Source organism: Condylostylus longicornis, unplaced genomic scaffold, assembly GCF_029603195.1.
Source record: "Condylostylus longicornis isolate FDR11 unplaced genomic scaffold, ASM2960319v2 ptg000038l, whole genome shotgun sequence".
In the NCBI taxonomy this organism is placed as follows: Eukaryota; Metazoa; Arthropoda; class Insecta; order Diptera; family Dolichopodidae; genus Condylostylus; species Condylostylus longicornis.
This window is the reverse complement of record NW_026578007.1, coordinates 16,384,254-16,407,277: the sequence shown is the minus strand read 5'-3', so window position 1 is coordinate 16,407,277 and position 23,024 is coordinate 16,384,254. Positions and strand designations below refer to the sequence as shown.

General features: G+C 22.3%; 1 protein-coding gene across 1 annotated transcript; it reads left to right on the top strand.

Annotated features, from left to right (window-relative positions):
• Positions 1 to 1,464: 1,464 nt before the first annotated feature.
• On the top strand, positions 1,465 to 20,009 carry LOC129609143 (clavesin-1). The gene is made up of 4 exons (XM_055521038.1): positions 1,465 to 1,589; positions 18,698 to 19,328; positions 19,385 to 19,501; positions 19,667 to 20,009. The coding sequence occupies exons 2-4, from the start codon at positions 18,702 to 18,704 to the stop codon at positions 19,919 to 19,921; spliced, it is 999 nt and encodes a 332-aa protein (XP_055377013.1). The 5' UTR covers positions 1,465 to 1,589; positions 18,698 to 18,701; the 3' UTR covers positions 19,922 to 20,009.
• The last annotated feature ends 3,015 nt before the right edge of the window (positions 20,010 to 23,024 follow it).

The following is a 23,024-nucleotide window of genomic DNA, read 5'->3' as shown; positions in this document are numbered from 1 at the left end:
GCACTGATATCAGCTGTTGTATCTCATAATTCAGCAATTAGTACAAGAAAATATAATCATACCAATGGTTATACATAGTCATACCGAAAATTTTGATAATTTTTTTTTCATAAAATGGTAGTTGAATAGAGAAAAAATTGTTCAATAATGTATCCATTTAAAAAATAGAGGATCATTGATTCGAATACAAACTTCAATTTGTTTATGCTCTCTGTAATTAATTTATTTTCTTCAGTATTGCTGTAAATTTAAAATGATTGAACAACTTTTAAATGAAGACTTGTCGAGAGTAATCAAAACAAATGTCACATATATTTCTATGAATATTATTAAATGTTATAATTATATTTAATTCATGCAACAACAAATTGTAATTATCACTTTACATACATATGATTATTATTTCTTTTTTTGTATACAATACATATTATTTTCCAATCAATTTATTTTGTGATAATATGGAAAATGTCAAAAATTTGGTTTATGAAATTATTTTGAATATAATATTTGACATTCCATTTTGAATGTCACAAATCAAATGAGTGAAAAATAATTTTTGATTTTTTTTTGGAACAAGTTTGTGATTGTCTTACCCAGCATTTACACGTACAAGTTACTTGCAAGAAAGTTGCAATACATACAAAAATTTTACTAACACATTGAAATATTTCTACTTGCTTGTTTACTTGCAGTTCAACTTGCAAGAAAATTTTGTTGCCAGTAATTTGAGCAAGTAATTTGACATATTGAGAAATTCACAAAAAAAAATTTGTTGTTTTTGATTTTTTTTTTTTTTTAATTTAAAATTTTTGAATTTTGTTTTGAAAAAATTAAACTTAGCAAACTTATGGTTTCTAAAATTTATAAACAATTATATATATTGCTAGTTGTTTTCTTCTCAAAGACATTTTCAAAAATTAACTTGCTAAACGCCTACGTCATAATAGCAAGTAATTTGACATTTGGAAAAACTAATTGACAATTAATATTATACAAACTTGCTTGCAAGTAACTTGTATGTGTAAATGCTGGGTTATACACCTGTTCTAAATATTTTTAAATAATATTAAATTTTGTTTGTCAAACATAAAGTGGTGTGATTACTTGGTTTTTTTTTTTTTTGTTTCTTGTGTTAATGTCAACTTAAACTGCTATGACTTGTTGGTACAGAATTTTTAAGCTCTCAAAGAAAAAAAGAAAAACAAAAAAATAAATGCTTTCAAAAAACAAAATTAATTTTTATTTTTTCTCTTCGTTTTTTTTTTTTTATTTAATTTTTATATTTTGTTGTAAATTTTTATTTTAGTTTAGTTTGTACAAAAACCTATTTCTTAAAACACAAAAAATATAAAAAAAAAATTTGTTTTTGACTTTTTTTTTTATTGTTTTTTTTCTTTCGTTTTTTTTTCTATTATCATTAAATTTTTGTTTATTTTGTCACGATAAATGGTGGGATTTTATGCGTTTTGTTAAATAAATTTTAATGTTGAGAAAATAAAAATTTCAGTTCGGTTTTATCCATTCCTAAAATAACATCATTAAATTTTTTATTTAATAAAATTTTTCAAGAATTTTTGATTCAATTTAAGGTGATTATTTAATAAATTAATTAATTATTTTTGTTTTTGTAAAATTAAATTTTGTTTACATTTTTAAGAAAAGAATTTAAAATTGAAAAATTTCAGTGTAAATATTTAATTGAAAAAAAATTAAAAAATTGAAAAATTTTTAAAAAGAATTGCATAAATATTGGAAAATAATTTGAAAATTAATTACAAAAATAATAACAAAAAAACTAATTATAATTATTAAAATTTATAAAATAAAATTTTCAAATTAATTAATTTAATTTACCTCAATAACATTTTAAACTAAAAAATCGAATAATATAATAAAATTTAAAACTTATCGTTTACAATAATCAGTTCTGATTTAAAAATTTGATTATTTTTAAAAATTCAAATCAAACTAAATCAAAGTATAATTTGTTTGATTTGTCCATATACAAATTCATACAATATATATATGTAGGCATACTACACACAAAATACTACGTACTACATTGTACAGGCAAAAATTATGTAATATTATACAAACATTTTATAAAAAACGCTTAATACAAAAATATACAAGAAGATGTATGAATAATTTGTACAAATAATTATAAACAAATAAAATACCTACCTACATACATATATATATAAATATATGTACATACAATGGAATGGGTATATAAATGATATGTAAATTAAGAAATATTTTAAATTTTTTACAAAATTATATACTATGGTAGCAAGCATGTAAAGTATATATACATGTATTATATTTCGTTATAGTTTACTTTAATTAGTAAGGTGGTAAACTATAGTACTGCATAATATATGGAATTTATTATTTATATTGTACTATATAGAATTTATATGACCAATGGTGTATAATTGTAATAACACCTGTTCTTTGAAGGGTTAACTATGAAGAGTCTTGATTTCAAACCCTGATCAAGTCAATACTAAAAATTATATTTATCATATAGATTAATATATACAAATTTTAAATGTAATTATACTCATATGTCCATAATATTTGATATTGAATTAGCAAAAATATAAACAATAAATATCAATGACTTTAAAAAAATATTGATTATAAAAATTAGTCACTTATCTCTTAAAGATTAAATCACTTACCGTGATTTGAAAGATGGCATTCAACAAAAAATTCGATCATTTAACATTTTTGAAATAGAACAATTTTAGCATAAAACCATTTAAAAGATTGGCGAATTTTTGAATCTCGGTGATAAACAAATTTTGTATATGCATTTAGAAAAAAATGAGATACACAATATCAAATAATTCTTCTCATTCGAAAATTACATTATACAAGTATATGATAGTTACTAACTTTTTTGTCACTTTCTGAGTAAAATAGCGAGATAGACAAGAGGTCCTTATTTTAAAGTGTTAACTTATTATAGATATGCTATAATCAACTTATTTTCCTTCATTTTCATTTCCTTTTTTAACATCAAGTAGAGTATAGGGCCATTATATATGACATAATAGAGCGATACTTTAGTTTCGTTAGCCATTGAGTTAAATAGGCGGGTGATTAGTCTCTTCTCCTTCATAAATTAAGAATTCATTTAATGTTAACATTATTAAATTATTATTATTACTGTAATAAATTAAATTTAATATGTGCTATTACAAATTTGTTAAAATATTATTTCTTTAGTTTAACAATTTCAATAATACGATATTGATATATTCGGAATCCAGCTTACGAATTGCCGATTTTGTATAGCAAGAAGAGAATATAAAAATATCAAATTATTTACCACATTTTTGAAGTCACCATAATATGTCAATTTTAACTTCAAATATACGTTAACGTTCACAATAAAGAGAATAAGGAGAAAAATTTTGAATATTTTTAATTAAATTATTTCATCGTACTTATTTAAATTAATGTTTCAGCTTTATATATGATGATATGCTTATTCAATCATTCAACTTCCGTATAATAATTTAATATTAATTTATTAATTATTAATAATTTTTTTTCCTCTTTTTAATAATTACACATTGTGCATTATTGTGGCTTATATGACTCAAATGTGACTCTTAAGTACGTATAAGATTTTGTAATTAAATTTTTTTTTTAAAAACAAAATTTTCAAAAGTTTTAAAAATTATTTTGATGAAAATTCAATTTTCATACAAAAAAAAAAAAATCTTATGTAACCAATTTTTTTCTTACAATATCGTAAATATTTATTTACTCTTTTAGAAAACCACAATTTTCAATTACGACTATTATAAACCCACATACAAATTTTTTTTTTTTTGACTGCATAATTTTTGTATATTTTTTTTTCCGTTACCTACTTTACTTCTATTTAAAAGCCATATTTACTTTATTATTATTATCTATCTTTCTCTTTCTATACAATGGTATTGCAAAATTTTCTGCAATATTAAAATTGTAATAAAAAGAAAAAATAATAAATTTAATGTATTCAATTGCGGAAGGAAAAACTCTGACAAACCACTTTTCCTTTCACCGCACTTTTAACTTTTCATTGATCTTAACAGAAATTTTTATATTTGAGAAGAAAATTAAAGTTAAAAGTCAACTTGCACTTTTTTTTTCATTAAGCTAGTGGCACATAATATCATGATTTAAACCTGGATATAAAGTGTTATATGTATATGTATATGGCATATAAATGAAGAAAATAAGGAAAAATAAGGTTAATGGTAAAGATTGAAAACAGAAAGAAAGAAAATTGTTTTTTTTTCTTTTATTTTCTATTTCATTTTTATTCTTTCTTATATTTGATTATTTTATCTTAAAACTTTGTTTTTCCGATTATATAAGTATATAACTTCTCGCACGTTTAAACTTCCCATTTAAACCCAGTCATTTGTGGGATATTTTCAATATACATGACTCAAATCTTAGTGTAATACAATTTTCTTTAACCCTTTAATGGGCACAATTTCTTTAACCCTTTAATGTACACAATTAATTTTAAGACATATTGTGTTTTCGAATTTGATTCAATCTCTTCTAAAAGTTTTTTTTTTTTATATTATCCTATGTATAAAAATTTCTTCAGAAAGCTTAATACGATTGCTTATAGTCGTCGGGCGAGAATTGCATTCATTAACGTCAATGACTTAATAATACATTGAAATAATAATCAAAGTATATTTATTAAGCCAAATTCACTTTAAATTAAAAACAGAATTTATTTTTTCGAAATTCTATGCTTAAAATCTTAGAATTTTCAATTTGTAATACTGTTATACATATTCTTTATATGAATAAATTTTAGCTTAAAAGTTCTTTTTTTAAATTTTCTAACACATAATATGCTGCAATACTACGCATTGTGTGATAGAAATTTCTAGAAAATATTTGATTATTTAATAACAAGATGACAACATAATAACAATATTTGTTTACATTTGTTTACGCACTACTCGTATTATATTATTTTTATACAATCCATTTAAAACATACATATACATATATACATTATTAAGAAAAATTTTTGATATGACCTCAAATGACATTGAAGTTGGCATAAGGGTTAAATTCTGAAAATATAAATATTAATAGAATAGTTGAACTTTGATTTTCACCTCGAAATATTCAAGTCAAATTGTAGTATAGGTAAAATAAAGAATCTCATATAACTGTTATATGGTTAAAATTTTAGATATTATAAACAGTAACCCAAATTCATAATGTTTTCTTTCGTTATAGTTAATTTATAAATGACAAATAAATAATTTTTGCTTTTCCATTAGTTTTTTTTTTTTGGTAAATGTTAAAAATGAAAAATTTCTTATATTTTTTTATTAAAACTTTTATACATATTTTGCTTTAACAAAACTAAATTTGTTCAAGATTTCAAAATCAAATTTTAAATATAGTTTTTGTATCAGGAAGTCATCATTAATTTTTTTTTTATTTTCTACAATGATTTTCTTATTTACAGTTAAATAGATGCTTAAATAGATGTACATGCAAGTAAAATTTCTTATACTTCCATATAACAGTTCCATATATGGAAATATTTTCATATATAATATATGTACATACTTATAAAAAGATGATTTTCTTATATTCATGCTAGTGGAAAACACGAATTTAATTTTTTAATAGGACATTTTATTATTAGTAGAACCGTAATTAATTTATTTGTATATGTGTATATGGTATGGTTAGGAGATTAACGATATTTTAATTATAACATTTTTAATAACCAGTTTTTCCTTTAATATTATTATATTATACTCGTATATATATTTGTATATCAATATAAGTTAATAGCATGTGTAATTAAACTACTTACACTGAACAATATTGTGCAAAATTTTGTAATATTGTAATTAAAATTTCATTTGTTGGTAAATATTGTATATGAAAGCATACGTAGAAGAAAGAAATGTGAGTATGTATATTGCGTCAATTCAGTGTGTAAATTGGTGTAAACGTTAAGATACTTAATTATTAACTAAAAAAACCTAAAAAAAAAAAATTAAAGAAAAAGAGGTCAATCAAGTCATTTGTGCTATAACTACATAATTTTGTTGTATGGGTAGAAAAAGTGTGATTTAAAAATTTTTATTTTAACCACTTATTTTCTTTTTAATTTAAAAAAAAAATTATATGATCGTTGTAATGTGTAAAATAATTTCACCATAACTACACTCTCTGTCTGTTTAAATTGTAATTTTAAATTACGAAAATATAAAATTCGAAATTAAGTTTTTATATTTTTTTTTAAATTTATTTCTTTTTTGTTTTTACTGTAATTCACAAAATTATTGCAGAGGAAAGCTGATATTAAGTTATATGGTGTCGTGTTATGGGTTCAGAAAAATTTAGATTTTGTATATTCTTGGCATGCACATTTTCATTTCTAATTTTCTTACAAAAATTACATAAAATTCATATAAAAAAGTTATTTATATATAATGTTGTAATTTGAATTAATAATATAACATTTTCAATACAGTAAAACTGCTACAAATCAAATAATCTATAAAATAATAAAAAAATTTCGAAATAGAGAAAATTCGAACGTGTATATGAAACACTATATTAAAGTATATTATACAGGGTGATTCTGAAAGGTATATAATTACATATACCGTTGGTTAGAGGGTCGAAAATGGGTAAAACTTTTGTTCCGGACTGGGTCCGAAATCTCAAGGTTTTACGAGATACAGGGATTTTAACGAATTTTCTCAAAATTTCTACTTATCCAAGCTTTTTTGATTATAACTTCCGTTCCAAAAAAGATAAGGGCTTTAAATGAGCAGTTTCTGAAAGGGCTAGTAAAGGATTTGAAAATTATACAAAAATTTAATTTTTATATTTTTGTATAACAGAATTCTTCTATTACAACTTCTATTTACTAATTACTCCTTTCTTCTCTTAAAATTTAAACAAATTATTTGTTATAATTATACTTTGCAGATTGTAGATTTTTAGGAGAACCGAATGGAGCTGGCGGACTGCCCTTCCCCGCCGAGCCGCGGCACCCATTCCTGACTTATTGTAGCCTCCCCACGCTCCCATCTATAATATTCCCGTTTCCAGTATAAAGCTGGAGATATTCCTAAGTGAGTGGAACAGCAGTTCCCAAACGCTTAGGAAATCCTGTCCAAAATAATTATAAGTAATTATAAACAGTTATGATTACTTACTTTATACTAAAATATTGACTTTATATTGAATAATGAAAATTTTAATATAGTTTAAAAATATTAAGTAACTTAATAAAATATTAAGTAATTTTTGATATTACTAATTGTTTTTCTCAAAAAAAAAATATTTTAAATAAGTGTTTTTCTCACCAATCAATTTAATCATACCTTTTATAGTATTACCCGAATAGAATCAATATTTATTGTGATATTTCAATTTCGCGCTAAATTGAGTAAGATAATTTTGCCTTTTACATATACCGTAAATATATACATAATATATAATACAGAATCTATTAAAATTTACTGAAATTTTATATTTGAAATTCAATTTTTGATTTACACATAAATTAAGTACAATATTTTTGAATAGCATTAATTTAATATTTTTTTTTCTAAATTCTAATTTAGCTATTACGTATTCAGTAATTTATATATTATATATATCTTAAAACAAATAATTAGTAAAATCATACGATAACCAATTTACTTTGAAAACATTTTTGACCTTCTATATTTATATTTGATAAAATAAACTTTAAAAAAATAACCTCAAATCGTCACCAAATTTATTTTTAAAGCAGCTATGATTTATTTTAGCACTTTGTGTATATTTAAACAAACATTTACAAATTATATAATTGATGACACCCTAAAATTTTTCAATTAACCATAAATATACTTGTATTTTTCATTAAACAATGTTATAAAAAAAGCGCATGTTTTACATAATTAATAATATCCGGAATTTATCATAAAAAAAAAAAAATTTCAATTGATTTTTTAAATTATTTATTATTGTATAGTTAAATCAATAAAAATAAATAAATTATTTTATATTTTTATATTATTGCAAAAGTTCAAGGAATCTACACATCTACACAATTTGTATAAATTTTTTCCAATTTATATATGAGAGTGATTATTGTGTGCTATATGCCGCCAAGAATTCAAATGAAAATTTCAAAAATAATTAAACTCTATGTATATATATAATATGTATAGGTGGTTGTATATTATATAAAATATAGGAAAATGAAAAACATGTTCCACAAAATGTTAAAAACTTTTGTATAATTTGTGCATTTATCTGTTCTTTTTATGGTTACCTTATATATAATTAAAATTTATGTGGTTTGAATTTCTAATTAAATTCTGTGTAAACAAAAATTTTGCTATAAAACAACATCAAAAATAAATTTATTTCTATATATTTTTTTATTTTTCCAAGTATACTTGGGAAAATAAATGGAAATTTTTGTTAAAATTTTGTTGCACATATAATTAAAAAAAATAATGCTGTGTGTATGCCTTCGGAATAAAAATAATTATTTAAATTTTTAAATGTAATTTGACGAGAAAAGATTCACACGTGGTGTTAAACCCGCTTAAACAAATTGCCCTTCTGTTATTAATATTTTTGATTCAAAATTAAATTTAAGTTTAATTATTGATTAAAAATTTAGAGAGGATGAAATTTTTCTTAGAAATCGTATAAAGGTTTCCTTTTTGGCACTTTTCCCAAAAAAAAAATTAAAAAAAAAAGTGGTTAATAGTTTCATTGTGTTCGTCCGTCCGTCTGTCCGTGGACATGTTTACAAAATTTCTACACCCTTCAAGATAGAAAGCTAAAATACGTACATAGATCTTTACTAGAAAATTATTTTTGTAGAAAATTTTTTACCTACCTCCCCTCCTGCACAATTTATACCCACCCAAAGATTGCATAAATCGTTCATCCTAAATGTATGCAATCCTAGAAATATTTTCGTATATGAATGAAAATAATTTTAGTAGTATGGTAGGTATACATAGACTGTATTAAAAAGCATTATTTTCACTTGTTGAAGGGAAAAGTGCTACAATACAAACCATTGACCCAATTATATTCAAGTTTTCTTCATTTCATATGAAAAGGTGATACTATTCTAGGCTGCAAATATGAAAGTAAAAAATTAACATGTATTGTATCTAATATATACAATAATATATATCTCTATTAATAAAAATATGGGGAATTTTAAAGCTAAATATATTTTTGAATTATAAATTTTATTCTACATAATATGGTGTATTAATTCAGATGGAATAATATATGTTCAACTTACATTTGAGCGAATTTTGTGGCCCTATACTAGCTATAACGTACAGTCGCTACGTATATTATTGAATTTCCAAAATTTTAATCTAAAAATTACCAAAAAAGAAAAATTTAATATAGGTTCGTACTTATATAATTTCAATTGCAAAATTTTTAATATTCTTATATTATAGCTGTAATTTTTATAAAATATTTGTGCGATACATCCATCAAGACACAAACTTCAATTCGATTTATTCAACAATTTAAATCAATTAACCTAAATATGGTTTAATTATAAATTGATTTAAATTTTTGTGAATTGTTAAAAGGTGAAGAGAACTAATAGCAAAAATAAACTTTATTTTTAATGATCTATATAAAGAGTTTATTTTAAAATTTAAAATGACAAATTTAATAGTGGTAAGCAAAACAGGACATATGGTAATTTAGTTCAGCAAACAGGACATAATTATGGAAGGTAATTTAGTTCAAGAGCGGTTTAAATAATTGGTCAGTTTATGAATTTGGTCCCGCTATAAAAGTGAAATGTATGGATTTATTTATTGCAATTTAAAAAAAATCAAAATTCTTTTAAAATGTATACCCTTACATCTAAAATGCAGTATTAATATAGTAGTATATTTTATCTGTGTTCCATATTGCAAAATTAAAATTACTAAAAATGGAGTTTAACTACGCAATAGTAAACCAAACGGAAAACAATACTACAATATTGTAACAGTGCAGTTAAATTGCAGTAAAATTTTTTGACTGCATCTTAGGTATTGCGGTTTTTCACATCCCAAAATGTTAATCAAAAAAGCAAAAATTGCTCTAATTTAAATCTCTGCCATATTAAATTTAATTTTAAATCATAATCTTTTTTAATATGACATTTTGGCAATTTTGTCAAAAAATAACCTTCACAACGACATCTGTTTATTTAATCTCTTTCAAAAAAAAAAAAAAACAGTTATTGTATACAAACTTCAAAAAAATTTTTTCCTTAATATTTCAAAATCTTTACACTCTTTTTTACTCCTTTTTACAAATTTTTATTACGTATAGCCTTTGTATTTTGAATGTCGGTTACTTTTACTTTCATTGTTCAAAATAAAAAAATTAAATTCTCTAAAGACTTTGTTTTTTTTCCATTTTTTTCGATATTATTTAAATTAAAATCAAAAATTGGGTATGTATACCAAAATCTGGCTGGCATACTGACATACTTTAAGACTACAACATTATTTTTTTTAATGAACATATGATTTTAGTTTTTTTGTTTTTCTTAGAGCTGCGAATCACAAAACCCAACCTCAAGATAAAAGAAGTTAAGATAAACAAGAAAATACAAAAAAAAAGAAATGAGAAAAATATAACGTTTTTTTTTTTTTTTATTATTCTTATTTTTAAATTTATGATCGTAAAATGTGACATTTATTTTTTGTTATTTTGACTGTGTTTGTCGTCGTGTTTTTTTTTCTTATTGAATTTGTTGTAATCATTTTTGCATAATAAAATTGTGGGTATTTTACATATTATTATTATTATTAACTGTATATTTAAGATTGAATATATGAATATAAAAATTATTAATGAAATTAGTGGAGGAGAACAACGATGATGATTACTGTTATTAAATAAAACTTTTCATCAAGCTTAATGTGACGCGTCATTATTATTATGTCACTTTTATTACCTGAATTTTATCTTCATATACATACATGCATATGTATATTGTCATTATTATTATTATTACAGAATTTAATTGTTAATTATTACGTTATACATTGATAAATTGTAAACTTAACAAATCAGTGAATCGTATGAGTGTTATTATATTTGATAAATGTTAAAAGAGATTACTTACATAGATGTGCTTTTAATTTAAATTTAATATGTTTTTTTATACAGAGGGTGTAAGATATCCAAGTAAACTGAGTTTAAAAGTAGAGAGAAACGAAAAGTAAATAAATAAAATTGGGTCAAACCAGTTGTTTTTAAAGTAGAAGTTCTTCCATCAGTAATTGAAAATATTTCTGTTAAATTACTTTCATTGATATAACAAAAATTTTCAAATTATTGCATACTTTTGGGGAATGGGAAAAAAACCAAACAATTGAAAAACACTGGAGTTCATAACACTGAAATTCTCCTTGAATTCTTATTTGATTTAATAAAAATATGTAATTATATTTTTTGATGTAACGTTAGATTTCTGCATGTACAGAAATTTGAAAAAGTTGACAATTCTGGAAATATAAAATACAGAAAATTCAAATTTTACGAATTTCGAGAGGAGAATAACTTGAGAGGCGATGGAAGTGAAAAAAAAAACTTTTCGTCTAACGAAATAAACTATTTATTAGTATATAAAAACTGCTCAAATTTCGGGCTCCTAGCTTTAAACAACTTATGGATGAGAAGAAAAATGACAACAAAAAAATTTCGGAAAAAAAAACAAATTTTAAATAATGTTTAATTTTAATGACTGTTTTGTCGTTTTAATGCTCAACTACATTTTTTTAGGAAATTTTTCACAAGAAAAAAAAAAGTATTTTTTCTATATTTCTAAAGCTTCTTTTATACAGAATTAGAAAATTTTGCTGAATTTCACTTTTTACAGAACCGTTATTTTTATTGTCAAAGCTTACAGTGCGAGGTATTGAAAAAAAAAATTGGCATTTTGCCACCTTGCTTACTTTAAAAGCTTTGTTAACTTTGTGCATCTACGTTTCACTTTGCAAAACAAATAAAATTGGTGGAATTGGTGGAATACCAAAGTTTCGAATTTCTTATATTTTTTATTAATATACAACTATTCTATATTTTGTTATAAAAAATATTAATTACTCACCATAACTGACTGAGATACCCTATATATACATTTCTTTCTTCTTTTCTTTAATTTATTATGATTTACATATTAAGATGGTATTATATTCCGTGTATGTATATGGTATTTAATATAATATTATTTAACATATGACGTAACGAATATTTTATTATTATATTGTTAACTTATTATGGGGATTTTAAAACAACTTTCTCTTCTTTACATTTTTTACAAAATTAAATTAAAAAAAAATTTAAAAGAAAAAAAAGAAGTGACAAAATGAAGAAATAATAATAATAAAAACCAGTTATGTTTGTAAATGCACACAAACATTATACACAAGCATATATAAGTCACAAAAAATATACAATTCACTTATTGTGTACACACCTGTTTTATATCTACTCAAATATGCATATTATATGTTTGTAATTATTGTGCGTGTGTAAATGGGGTTGCGTTTTGTGTATCGTTTTATATTTAACTCTTAGACACTGTTATTATTAAGTTACCGGTAAAGTTTTTTTATACATACATATGTATGTATGTACGTATATCCATAATTTTCTTTATCACTTTAATTTACACTCACTTAATAAACAATATATTGCACGGAATATTATTTTTTTTTTTTTGAAAAAATGTACAATTTACATTAAATGCATATATTATGATTTTGTTATATGATTTACAATGCATACATAAATGTTAATTAGATATAAATGGTTTAAGAAAAGAAATGCCACCATATTTATAAATAATTACCGATACTACCATAAATTATTACGGATCACATTGCATACAATAAAAGAGAGCATATTCCTTGGTCAAATTTCACTTGTATATTAACGGAAATATGTTGTTCCATGTGCTAGGGGAAGTGTAAAATAATTATTTTTAGTCTATATGTCTGCCTATCTATCTATCAGTCTACTTTTGCAAATCAGTATCTCTAATTTGGCTGATACGATTTTCACAAAAATTTACATATATATCTAAATAGTTTACTTGTAGAATGGGATCTGTACTGCTTTTCAAATATATCCGGTCTGTGAAACTGAATCGTTATTACGAATTTTACGTTTTAAACTATTTTTAATAAAATAATCAGTAAATTTACCTAACAATTTATATATAAGCCTTGTGTTCCAATAGAGCAAGTCTCCTAACTCTTTGATAAAATCAGATTTCAGCAAGTGGACATTTAGTATGGGACCAATATCCATTTTTGCTTAAATACAGAGAAATAACCAATGAGCTTACATGACATTTTATATTTAAAATCTTGTTATCAATGTTCTGGACACCCGATTTTTACTAATGTTCGATTCTATATATTTGACAATATGTCAGGAACTAATTGACGGAATTTAATTGGAATTGAATATTTTATTTCTAATTAACTAAAGTGTTATATTTAATTATGATAACTATGACAATTTTAAGTTCCTTTTTCCCGAATTTCATGTATAGAATATTATTTAAAATTACAACTTTTATCAATAAAATTTTGTGAATATATATAGATGTTAATCATAAATTAACAACAAATTGTGATACAAATATATCAAAATATCGGAAAATGTATTATTAAATTAAAATTAGTGAAAAATTTTTAAATGACATTTTATCATATTTTATTTCTATATTACACTTTTGTTCTCTTTATTCAATGACAAATTGATAATATAATTTAAATGTTATAATCTGTTATACATATATACCTAAATATTATATTTTGATTAATATTAATTAAGACATTATAATATTTATAATTTTACTTTTTTTAATTTTGATTCTTCTTTTATGAGCACACTAAATGCGAAAAATTTTGATCCACTTTTATAGTTTTTTAAAAATTTTGTTTTTTTTTTTTTTTTTGCAAAATCATTTAGTGTAAAATTGGATTAATTTACATATAAAAATGAAGGGCAATTAATTAAATTTTTTTTTAATGAAGTACAAGATTTAAAAGTATTCAAGTACAAGATTTTTATATTGATATTGTATTAATTAATCTTAATAGTTTTCCAATAACATTTCTGATATATTAAATATAATTTGAATTAATTAATGTACTTGGAAGCAGATGTTAAAGATTAATTTAATGTCAATATAATTATAATTGTATTTTAGAAAAATTGTAAAACATATTTAGTTTTCTGCACGACTTCTGTAATTTTCTAAATTAAATCCAATTTGTTTAATATAATAAATTTGTTATAATATAAAATAATCTGATTTCAATTACTATAATTGTAAAAATTATTCTGATATATATAAATAGCTATGTTTAACATATATATCGAATTTTACGTCAATGGATGGCAACAAATATTGTGCACCAAAGCGTTATTATTGTCGTCAATAATTAAGCATCTGTAAAGATAAATAACAGTATTAATAATTTTAATAGTAATTTTTTTTTTTTTAATATTTTGTATATTTCTTACCACAATTTGGGATCGAACCATAGATATTTTAAATGAAATACTAATACTCTATATATGCAATACGCAACCACGGTGTATAGGAACTTAGTGCGACAAGAATTCACAATAATATTTTCACTTGTCCTTTAAATTTTTATCATTAATTGTTATTTACAATTTAATTTTAATATTTGCTTGAATTATTTAAACATACGGCTCCAAACAATATTATAACACAAAAGTTTTAAATTGCAAACAATATTCCATTAAAAAAAAACTAATAAAATTAATAATAATTTACTAATTACCGAAATAATAATATATTAAAAAAAAATCACTTCCTTGTCAATAAATTTTAAAAAAAAATTTTTTTTTTGAATTTACAAATTGTCAATATTTACTTTTAAATGATTGAAATTATTGATTGACGACATTGTTAACAACAATATCACAATTAAAATAAATAAAGCTATTGTGAATATTTGTAAATAAATTAGAAAATTGTGTGAATTTTAAGAATATCACACTTTAATTTAATCTTGTTGAAAATTTTTTTTTAACAAATATTGAAGATTGTATAATTCTTGAAATGCAATTTGTGAATTCTCAATTAAACAAAAGAAATTCACATGTAATTTTCTAATATTATAGAAATCTCAAAGATCTTAAAATATAAATTCTTTAGATAATATGCAATATTTAATAGATTTGTGCTCTGGAACAGATTTCATAGCTTTAAATATCTATCACACATATGTCGAGCGTGTCAGTCATATAAAGTAATTTTTTTTTCCTTGCTAACCAAAATATTATTTTTAATTACTTGTACATAATTCTAATTATTACCTTATATAAAATGGAGCTTACGTCTACGTTACGTTACGCAAACAAATTTCAAGGTGCGGTTGAGTTTAACATCATCTTTCGTTGCTAAATTATTTCAGACTTTTAAATTATTACTTCTTGAGATTTCAGGATTTTAAAATTTTAAATGACTTGTTCCGATTATAAAGACTAATCTATAATTTTCTTGAATCTTAATTGAATTTTAAATTTGAATACCTCATACTTGCTATGTAGTGAAAATAATTAAAGCATTTTCGAATACATTTTCCAAAAATTAAATTTATTTTTTTAATTTTGCAATACTTATACTCAAAAGAAGAAAAATTTGTAATAATCTCTAGTTTCATACAACATATAACTTACGCACATTGTTACAGTATATATATATATACATTTGTAAACACAATATACACGATCATGTCTGACTTGTGAGTCGAAAGTAAACGATCATGTGTGTGAGAGTCTGACAAAAAATAATTTTTGTAAACCAAAATAATAAAAATTATTTATTATAATTTTTCACTTTTTATTTTACTTTAATAAAATATTGGTTAAATAACAGTTAAGAAAATTTTTAAAACTAGTACACATTTACACACACACAGTTATTATGTACGAAAATATATATGTATGTACGTGTATATGAAAAAAAATAAAATATCCAATTGAATCGACCTTGCATTAGTTAAAATTGTATTGAATATTGTAAAGCAATTGAAATGGAAAGTGTGACGATTAAAAAATTAATGATCAGTGGAAAAGAGAAACGTTTGTATGTGTGTGTTATTGGTGGAAATATACATACACGAATAAAAAATTTTATTACATAAGTGAACGAACTAAAAACCTTGAAAATTTTGGGAAATTTTGTATTTTATTTTTTTTTAAATTATTTGTTTATTGTAAATTGCTTGGCATTTTAAATTTAAATTATTGCGAAAAAAAAAAATTATTTAAATAACAAAATTTTTAAATATATTTCGAAATTCATCAAAACGATATTTATTTTTATATAATATTAAAAAATTATAATTAAATTTAATTTGAAAATATAAAAGCTAAATATATTAAACTAGAGATTTAAGGCAAACTGTTCAATAATTCGTACTGTCTACAGACAGATTATTTCTGCATAAAATATTTTCTTCTTCACTTTTCATATATGTATCGCTTCTCCCATATACTTTTTGACTGTCGCCTTGAGTTCATGTTGCTCACGAGCAGTATTACTGCTATTCCCTAAAATTACACTCAAAAACACCCATTTTGTTATTTTATAACTCTTTTGCTCATTATTCTTATAGTATTGTGCTCAAATTTAGTTCTTATTAAAATCCTTAGACTATATGTGCAGTTTTTTAGCTCTTTTACAAAAAAAAATTTCTTGAAATTCCTTTTTCGTCAATTTTCAATTCCGTTCTTCTAAAATTCTTGAGATTTTTCCTAGAAAATTATTTCTGTGGGAAAATTCTTGGCTCTTCTAAAGGTTATCTTCCTCCAAAAATTAATAGCTTCCGAAGTCATTTTTTTTTTTTGCTCATCCTAAATGTATGCAATAATTTGATATAATTTAATGCCTTACAAATGAAAGTAATTTAAATAACGTATGTAACAGATTGTTTTTAAAAACAGTATTTTCACTTATCTTCAGATTTGGCAAGAACTGTTTATTAATTGTAAAATGAAATACTAAAACAAACCCTCAAGTGGATTAGTACACATCATTGAGTTCATTGAGCGAGACACAAATTAACTCATGATTTAATTTAAACAAAGGAATTTAATTTATTATTATTCATTTAATTTGATGGGTGTGAAATTTACATAGTTCTAATTAAAAAGAACTTAAATTAATCACCCAAATCAATTTCATTTTTTTTTTTGTTGATTTTGCAAATAATTCAAAACTTTTCTCTTGTTTTCAATTAAAAATTGAATATTTCATAAAATTTTTATAAATTTAATCAAGGTTCTGGTACCAATCCAATATTAATTCTAACCCAATTATGAATAAATAATGCAATTATGTTAACTGAAAATCTATTAATTAAAATAATTGGTAATTTTCTGGCTCATAAAAAATATTCTAATGAACCATTCTAATTCATAAATTTTTATTATTCTTTAATAAAAAAAGTGGCTTAAGAACATTCAAGGTTTTAAAAAAAACTAAAAAAATGTGAAATTTAATATATATAAATTTTTTATATACGCTTAAAATTTGCGTTTATAACACTATATGAACTTGTAAATTAAAAATAATATTTTCAAATATTAATTGAATAAATTTTATTCAACTCGCTGGTCATAAAATATTTGAAAGGCACAAACTAAATTCAATAAAATTTTGTATTCAAATACTGAGTTTTTTCGCATAAATGTAAAAAATGTAATCGTTCATTTTTGATTTTACATCACTGTATTCGTTCATTTGTGGTCAATGAATTGAAAACTTTTAGCACGATAAAATAAATTATTATGTTTGAATTGAGTAACATCACCTAAATGAATTTTTTTTCTTTAGGTTTTCATTTATTTTTTTTTTGTACAAATTAAAAGGTGATAATTAAAGGTAAAGTTACCATAATGTATAATTATTTAAAATATTTAAAAAAACGTATTCAACTAAATTTTTAGTTTATATTGAAAATTTTAATTTAAAAGCTTTTTAAGCTATTTTTTTATTTATTAAAATTTACAAAATTAGTAAAATCTTACATCATTAGTTTTTTTTTTTTTTCTTTTAATTTTATACAACACATGTGCATTTTTATACCCTCTTGTAAAGCAATATAAGCAATATATAGTATAAACATTTAAATTATAATAAAATTATAATAAAATTTGAATTAATTCCAATAACCATTATTGAAGGGAAAAAATTTCTATAAAAATATTTTAATAAATTTTAAAATTTTAATCGCGTCCAATGTAAAACGTCATCGTAAATCGTAAGACAGTAAAAATTTATGTAAATATCAAGTATAATATGATAGTATTTAATATGATAGTAAACAAGCATGATATTAAAAATACCTTGCAATAACAGTAATAACAATAATAATAATGACGAATGACATTCCTACTATATTATAAGTGTTAATTGTTAGTCAATGTACAAACCAATTACTCACAAAATTCACAATAAAAAAAAAATGTTTGCAATAAAATTCTTAATTTTAATATTAAATTTATAATTTAAAAAAAGAAACAATATTATTAAAAATTAATTTTATATTTTATTAATTTTTATTTTTTTTTTTTGTTTTAGAATTATGTTGGAAACCGAATCAGTTGTACAAACAGGACATCATTTATCATCAATACCATCAGATGATTATGATCCATATATATGTAAATTAAGTTCACAATTTAAAAAAATTGCAAAAGATGATTTACGTGAAGATGAAAATATACGTAAACAAGCATTAACACAATTTCGTGAATGGATCTCAAAACATCCGCATATAAAAAAATGTCGTACTGATGCTGTATTTTTATTAAGATTTTTACGTACAAAAAAATTTTCAGTACAATCAGCATGTGAAATGTTAGAAAAATATTTAACAATACGTCAATTATATCCAATGTGGTTTCAAAAATTAGATATTAATGATCCAATAATTAATGAAATATTTGAAAATGGTTATTTAGTACCATTACCACAACGTGATGAATATGGTAGACAAATAATATTATCAGTTGCTGGTAAATTTGATCCATATAAATATACATCAACACATATGGCACGTGTACATTCATTAATATGTGAAGCATTACTTGATGATGAAGAATCACAAGTTAGTGGTTATGTATATGTTAATGATGAATCTGGTATGAATATGGGTTTTATTAGTTTATGGTCAATAACTGATTTAAGAAATGTGATAAAATGTATTCAAGTAAGTTTAAATTCATATATAAATTTCATAAATAATAAAAATTTTTTAATTTTTAGAATTCAACACCAATGAGACATAAAGAAACTCATTTTATTGGTATACCACATTATGGTGCTAAAATAATAGAAGTTGCTGTATCAATGCTTACAGATAAATTAAAAAAACGTATAATTGTAAGTTTTAAAATTTTTTTCGTGATTTTCGTGATTTTTTCGTGAAATTACAATAATAATTAATAGTAAACACAATTCAATTGCAATTTAGCAATTTCACAAAATTTATTAAATTTTATTTAAAAATTCATTTTAATTATAATTTTTCTTATAAATTTTTTTTAGTTGCATAGAAATGTTGATGAATTAAAAACAAAAATTGATCCATCACTTTTACCATTAGAATATGGTGGTACTGTACCAATAGCTGATATGATTGCACAATTTAAAGAGAAATTATTAAAGAGACGTGCTGCAATTTTAGCATTAGATGATATGCAAATTGAAATAACAAAAGAATCAGCAAATTTCGGTGGTAACAGTATTGGTGATATAGATGCTGGTGTTGTTGGTAGTTTTAGACGATTAGAAGTTGATTAAATTTGTTTTTGTTTTTTTTTTTGATTTTTAAATCGTTTTTGTTTTTATTATAGACTTAAAATGTAAAAAATAAAAATACGAGTATGTATAAAGAGAAAGGAAAAAAACAAAAGAAAAAAAGCACACACATACACACATATATAAAACAAAAAAAAAAACAAAATTAATTTTCTTGTTGTGGGACCAAAATTATATTAATTCGTTCATTTCTTTTGATTTTTTCTATATTATTGAAAAGAAAAACAAAAATTTTTAATATTTAAGTATATTATAATCTAATTAATTATTCCATTTCCCGTTAAATTAATTCAATTTCATTTATAAACATTATAATTTTTATTTAATTAAGTTTTTTTTTTTTTTTTTACATTATTATTCAGATGAGAATAAAAATACAAATTTTTAACATTAGAAATTAAAAAAAGAGAAATTATGTTTTATTTTTTTTCTATTAAAAAATTAAATTGTATGTTCTCGGACTAAGTTGGCAGCTCTGAGTCAAAATAGAAAATCTCTCATTATATACAAAACTGAAAAAAGGGAGAAGTGGCGATACTATAAAGAGAGTGTTGATTGTGATATACCCATAAAGACAAATAGAACACATTGAAAACAAAAAACTTAAGCGAGAAACTTTTTAATTTAAAAATAAAGAGAAAAATCAAAATAAAATGTAAAAAAAATTTATTCTCAAACAAGGCATTTTTAAAAATAAATTTTATAATTATATTAGAATGTTATATTATATGTACAGGCTGTCTCGTATCAAAGTGAAACGCTATATACCATTATATAGGCTGTCATGAGTAGAAAAAACTTTTATATGGAGACCATGTTAACAACTGAACAAGTTCGCATTTACAGGACTTTAAGGTCAATTTCGATTGATTTTTTTTTTAACTTTTTGAAATTTGAAGTATAACTCCATGCCTGTGTAAGACAGGTGCAATAATTAAATATGATTTGCAAACCTCAGAATAAGGGCCTTCTTATAAATATTTGTAAATTATTTATAATCTGTTCAGATTTCGGAATCAAATTTACTTTAATATTAAAATAAATTTGAAATTTTAACTTTTCATTTTTAAAAAATGTTAATTTTCTAGATAAAATAAAACAAATAGGAGCTTCCTTTAATTTTAGCTCTTTATTTATAATTTAATCTTTAATTTAATATACGGAACGCATTGTTCAATAAATCTGTAAGGATGGCTAATAAAACAACAACATTTTGACATAATTTGATTATATTCATCAACATAGTCTCCTTTTAAGGCAATATAGTTATTCCAGTGCTTCTCTAACTTTTCGATACCATGTTTGTAGAATGATTTGTCTTCTTACCTTCAAAATATGCTTCAGCTTCGGCGATGACCTTCTCATTCGATTCAAATCTCTTTCCCTAGAGCATTCTTTTGAAATTTGGGGGCTAAATCAGGCGAATATGGTGGATGGGGTAGCAATTCGAAGTACAATTCATTCATTTTTATCATCGTCATTTGCATCGACTTGTGACTCGGTGCGTTATCTTGATGAAAGAGAATTTTTTTCTTTTTCATAAGAGCTCGCTTTTCGTCGATTACAGCCTTCAATTATTGAACTAATGTCATGTAATATTTTGCTGTTCGGATGTAGTACATAATATTTTACCTTTTTTAAGATAATCAATGAACAATATACCATGGCTATCATAAAATACGAAGTCTGGTTCTTTTTTTTTTTTTTTTAAAAATAGTGTACTACAATCTTATTTTATAACAGATTTTTTTTTTTCTCCACTGACTTAGAAAAATGTACAACAAGTGTTCAAAATTATGTCTCTTTTCTATTATGCAAAAAGTTCAACTTAACAAATCGAGTTTCACTCATTATTGCAAAAATTAATGGCCCGGAGAGTAACATATCGGGTCTCTAATAGATACACTCCTATAAGTCGGTTTTAATTTCAATAATTTTTTGATTTTAGGGTATTTATTTTAGGGTAATTCGCAGCGGTAATTTCGTAACATTCTGGACAGTCCCAATTATAATAGTGTATTCTATATGAATTTTGACATTTCTTAGCAGAAAATCGCCCATGTTCTCTTTTCAACTGTTAAGTACATTATGTTTAAAAAATGAAATTTTGGAAAACAAATGAAACAAATTTTTTTTTTTTTTACTATTTTGGACTCAATTTTATTTTTAATAGAAAGCTTTTTTTAACACAGATGTATATAACTAGCTTATGTTGTTAGTTTAATTTTTTTGAAATTTTTTCTTTTGTTTTTTTTTTTATTTTTTTTTTTTGTTTTTTGGTTGTAATTACGAAGTATCAGGTAAATTAATATTTTTTCTTTTATTTATTACTTTTTTTTTTCTTTTTGAGATTTATGTTTTTTTTTAATATAAATTTTTTTTATTATTTTTTTCGATCGACAATTTTTTAAAGATTTTTTTTTTTAAGATTTTCTTTAGTTTTTGTTTTTGTTATAATGCGAAAATTATAAATTATATAAGTTTTTTTTAGTTTTATTAATTTTTTGTTTTTGTTTCTTGTTTTTTTTTTATTTAAATTTAAATATAAATTTTTTTTCTTTTTATTTATACTTAAAACTCATTTTGAATTTTTATAATCAGATAAAAAAAGTCAACGTTTTTTTCTTTATACAATTTGTTTTTTTTTTTTTTTATTTTTATTAAATTTTTCTTTTTAATTTATTTTAAATTTAAAGTTTTATAGCTAGAATTTTCTTTTCTTTTTTTTTTTTTGGTTGCGTTTTTTTTTTATATTTATTTTTTAATATTCGTATAAATATCGCGATTTTACGTTTAATTTTTTTTTTGTTTTCTTGTTTTTTTTGTTGATTTTTGTTTTATGAAGTGTGTGATAAAGTTTCAGATAAATTTCATAGATGGCGGTATTTTGACTTTTGTATTGTTTTTGTTTCGTTTCATTTTGTTTCATATAAATTCATTCGCGTACAACACAATTAACAGTGTTGCGTTGCGTTTTTGATTTGATTTTTTTTTTTGTATTTTCTTTTTACGTTATAATGAGAGACACAATGTTTTTTTTTTTTACAATTTTGTTTTGTATTTTAAATAAAAATTGAAATTATTA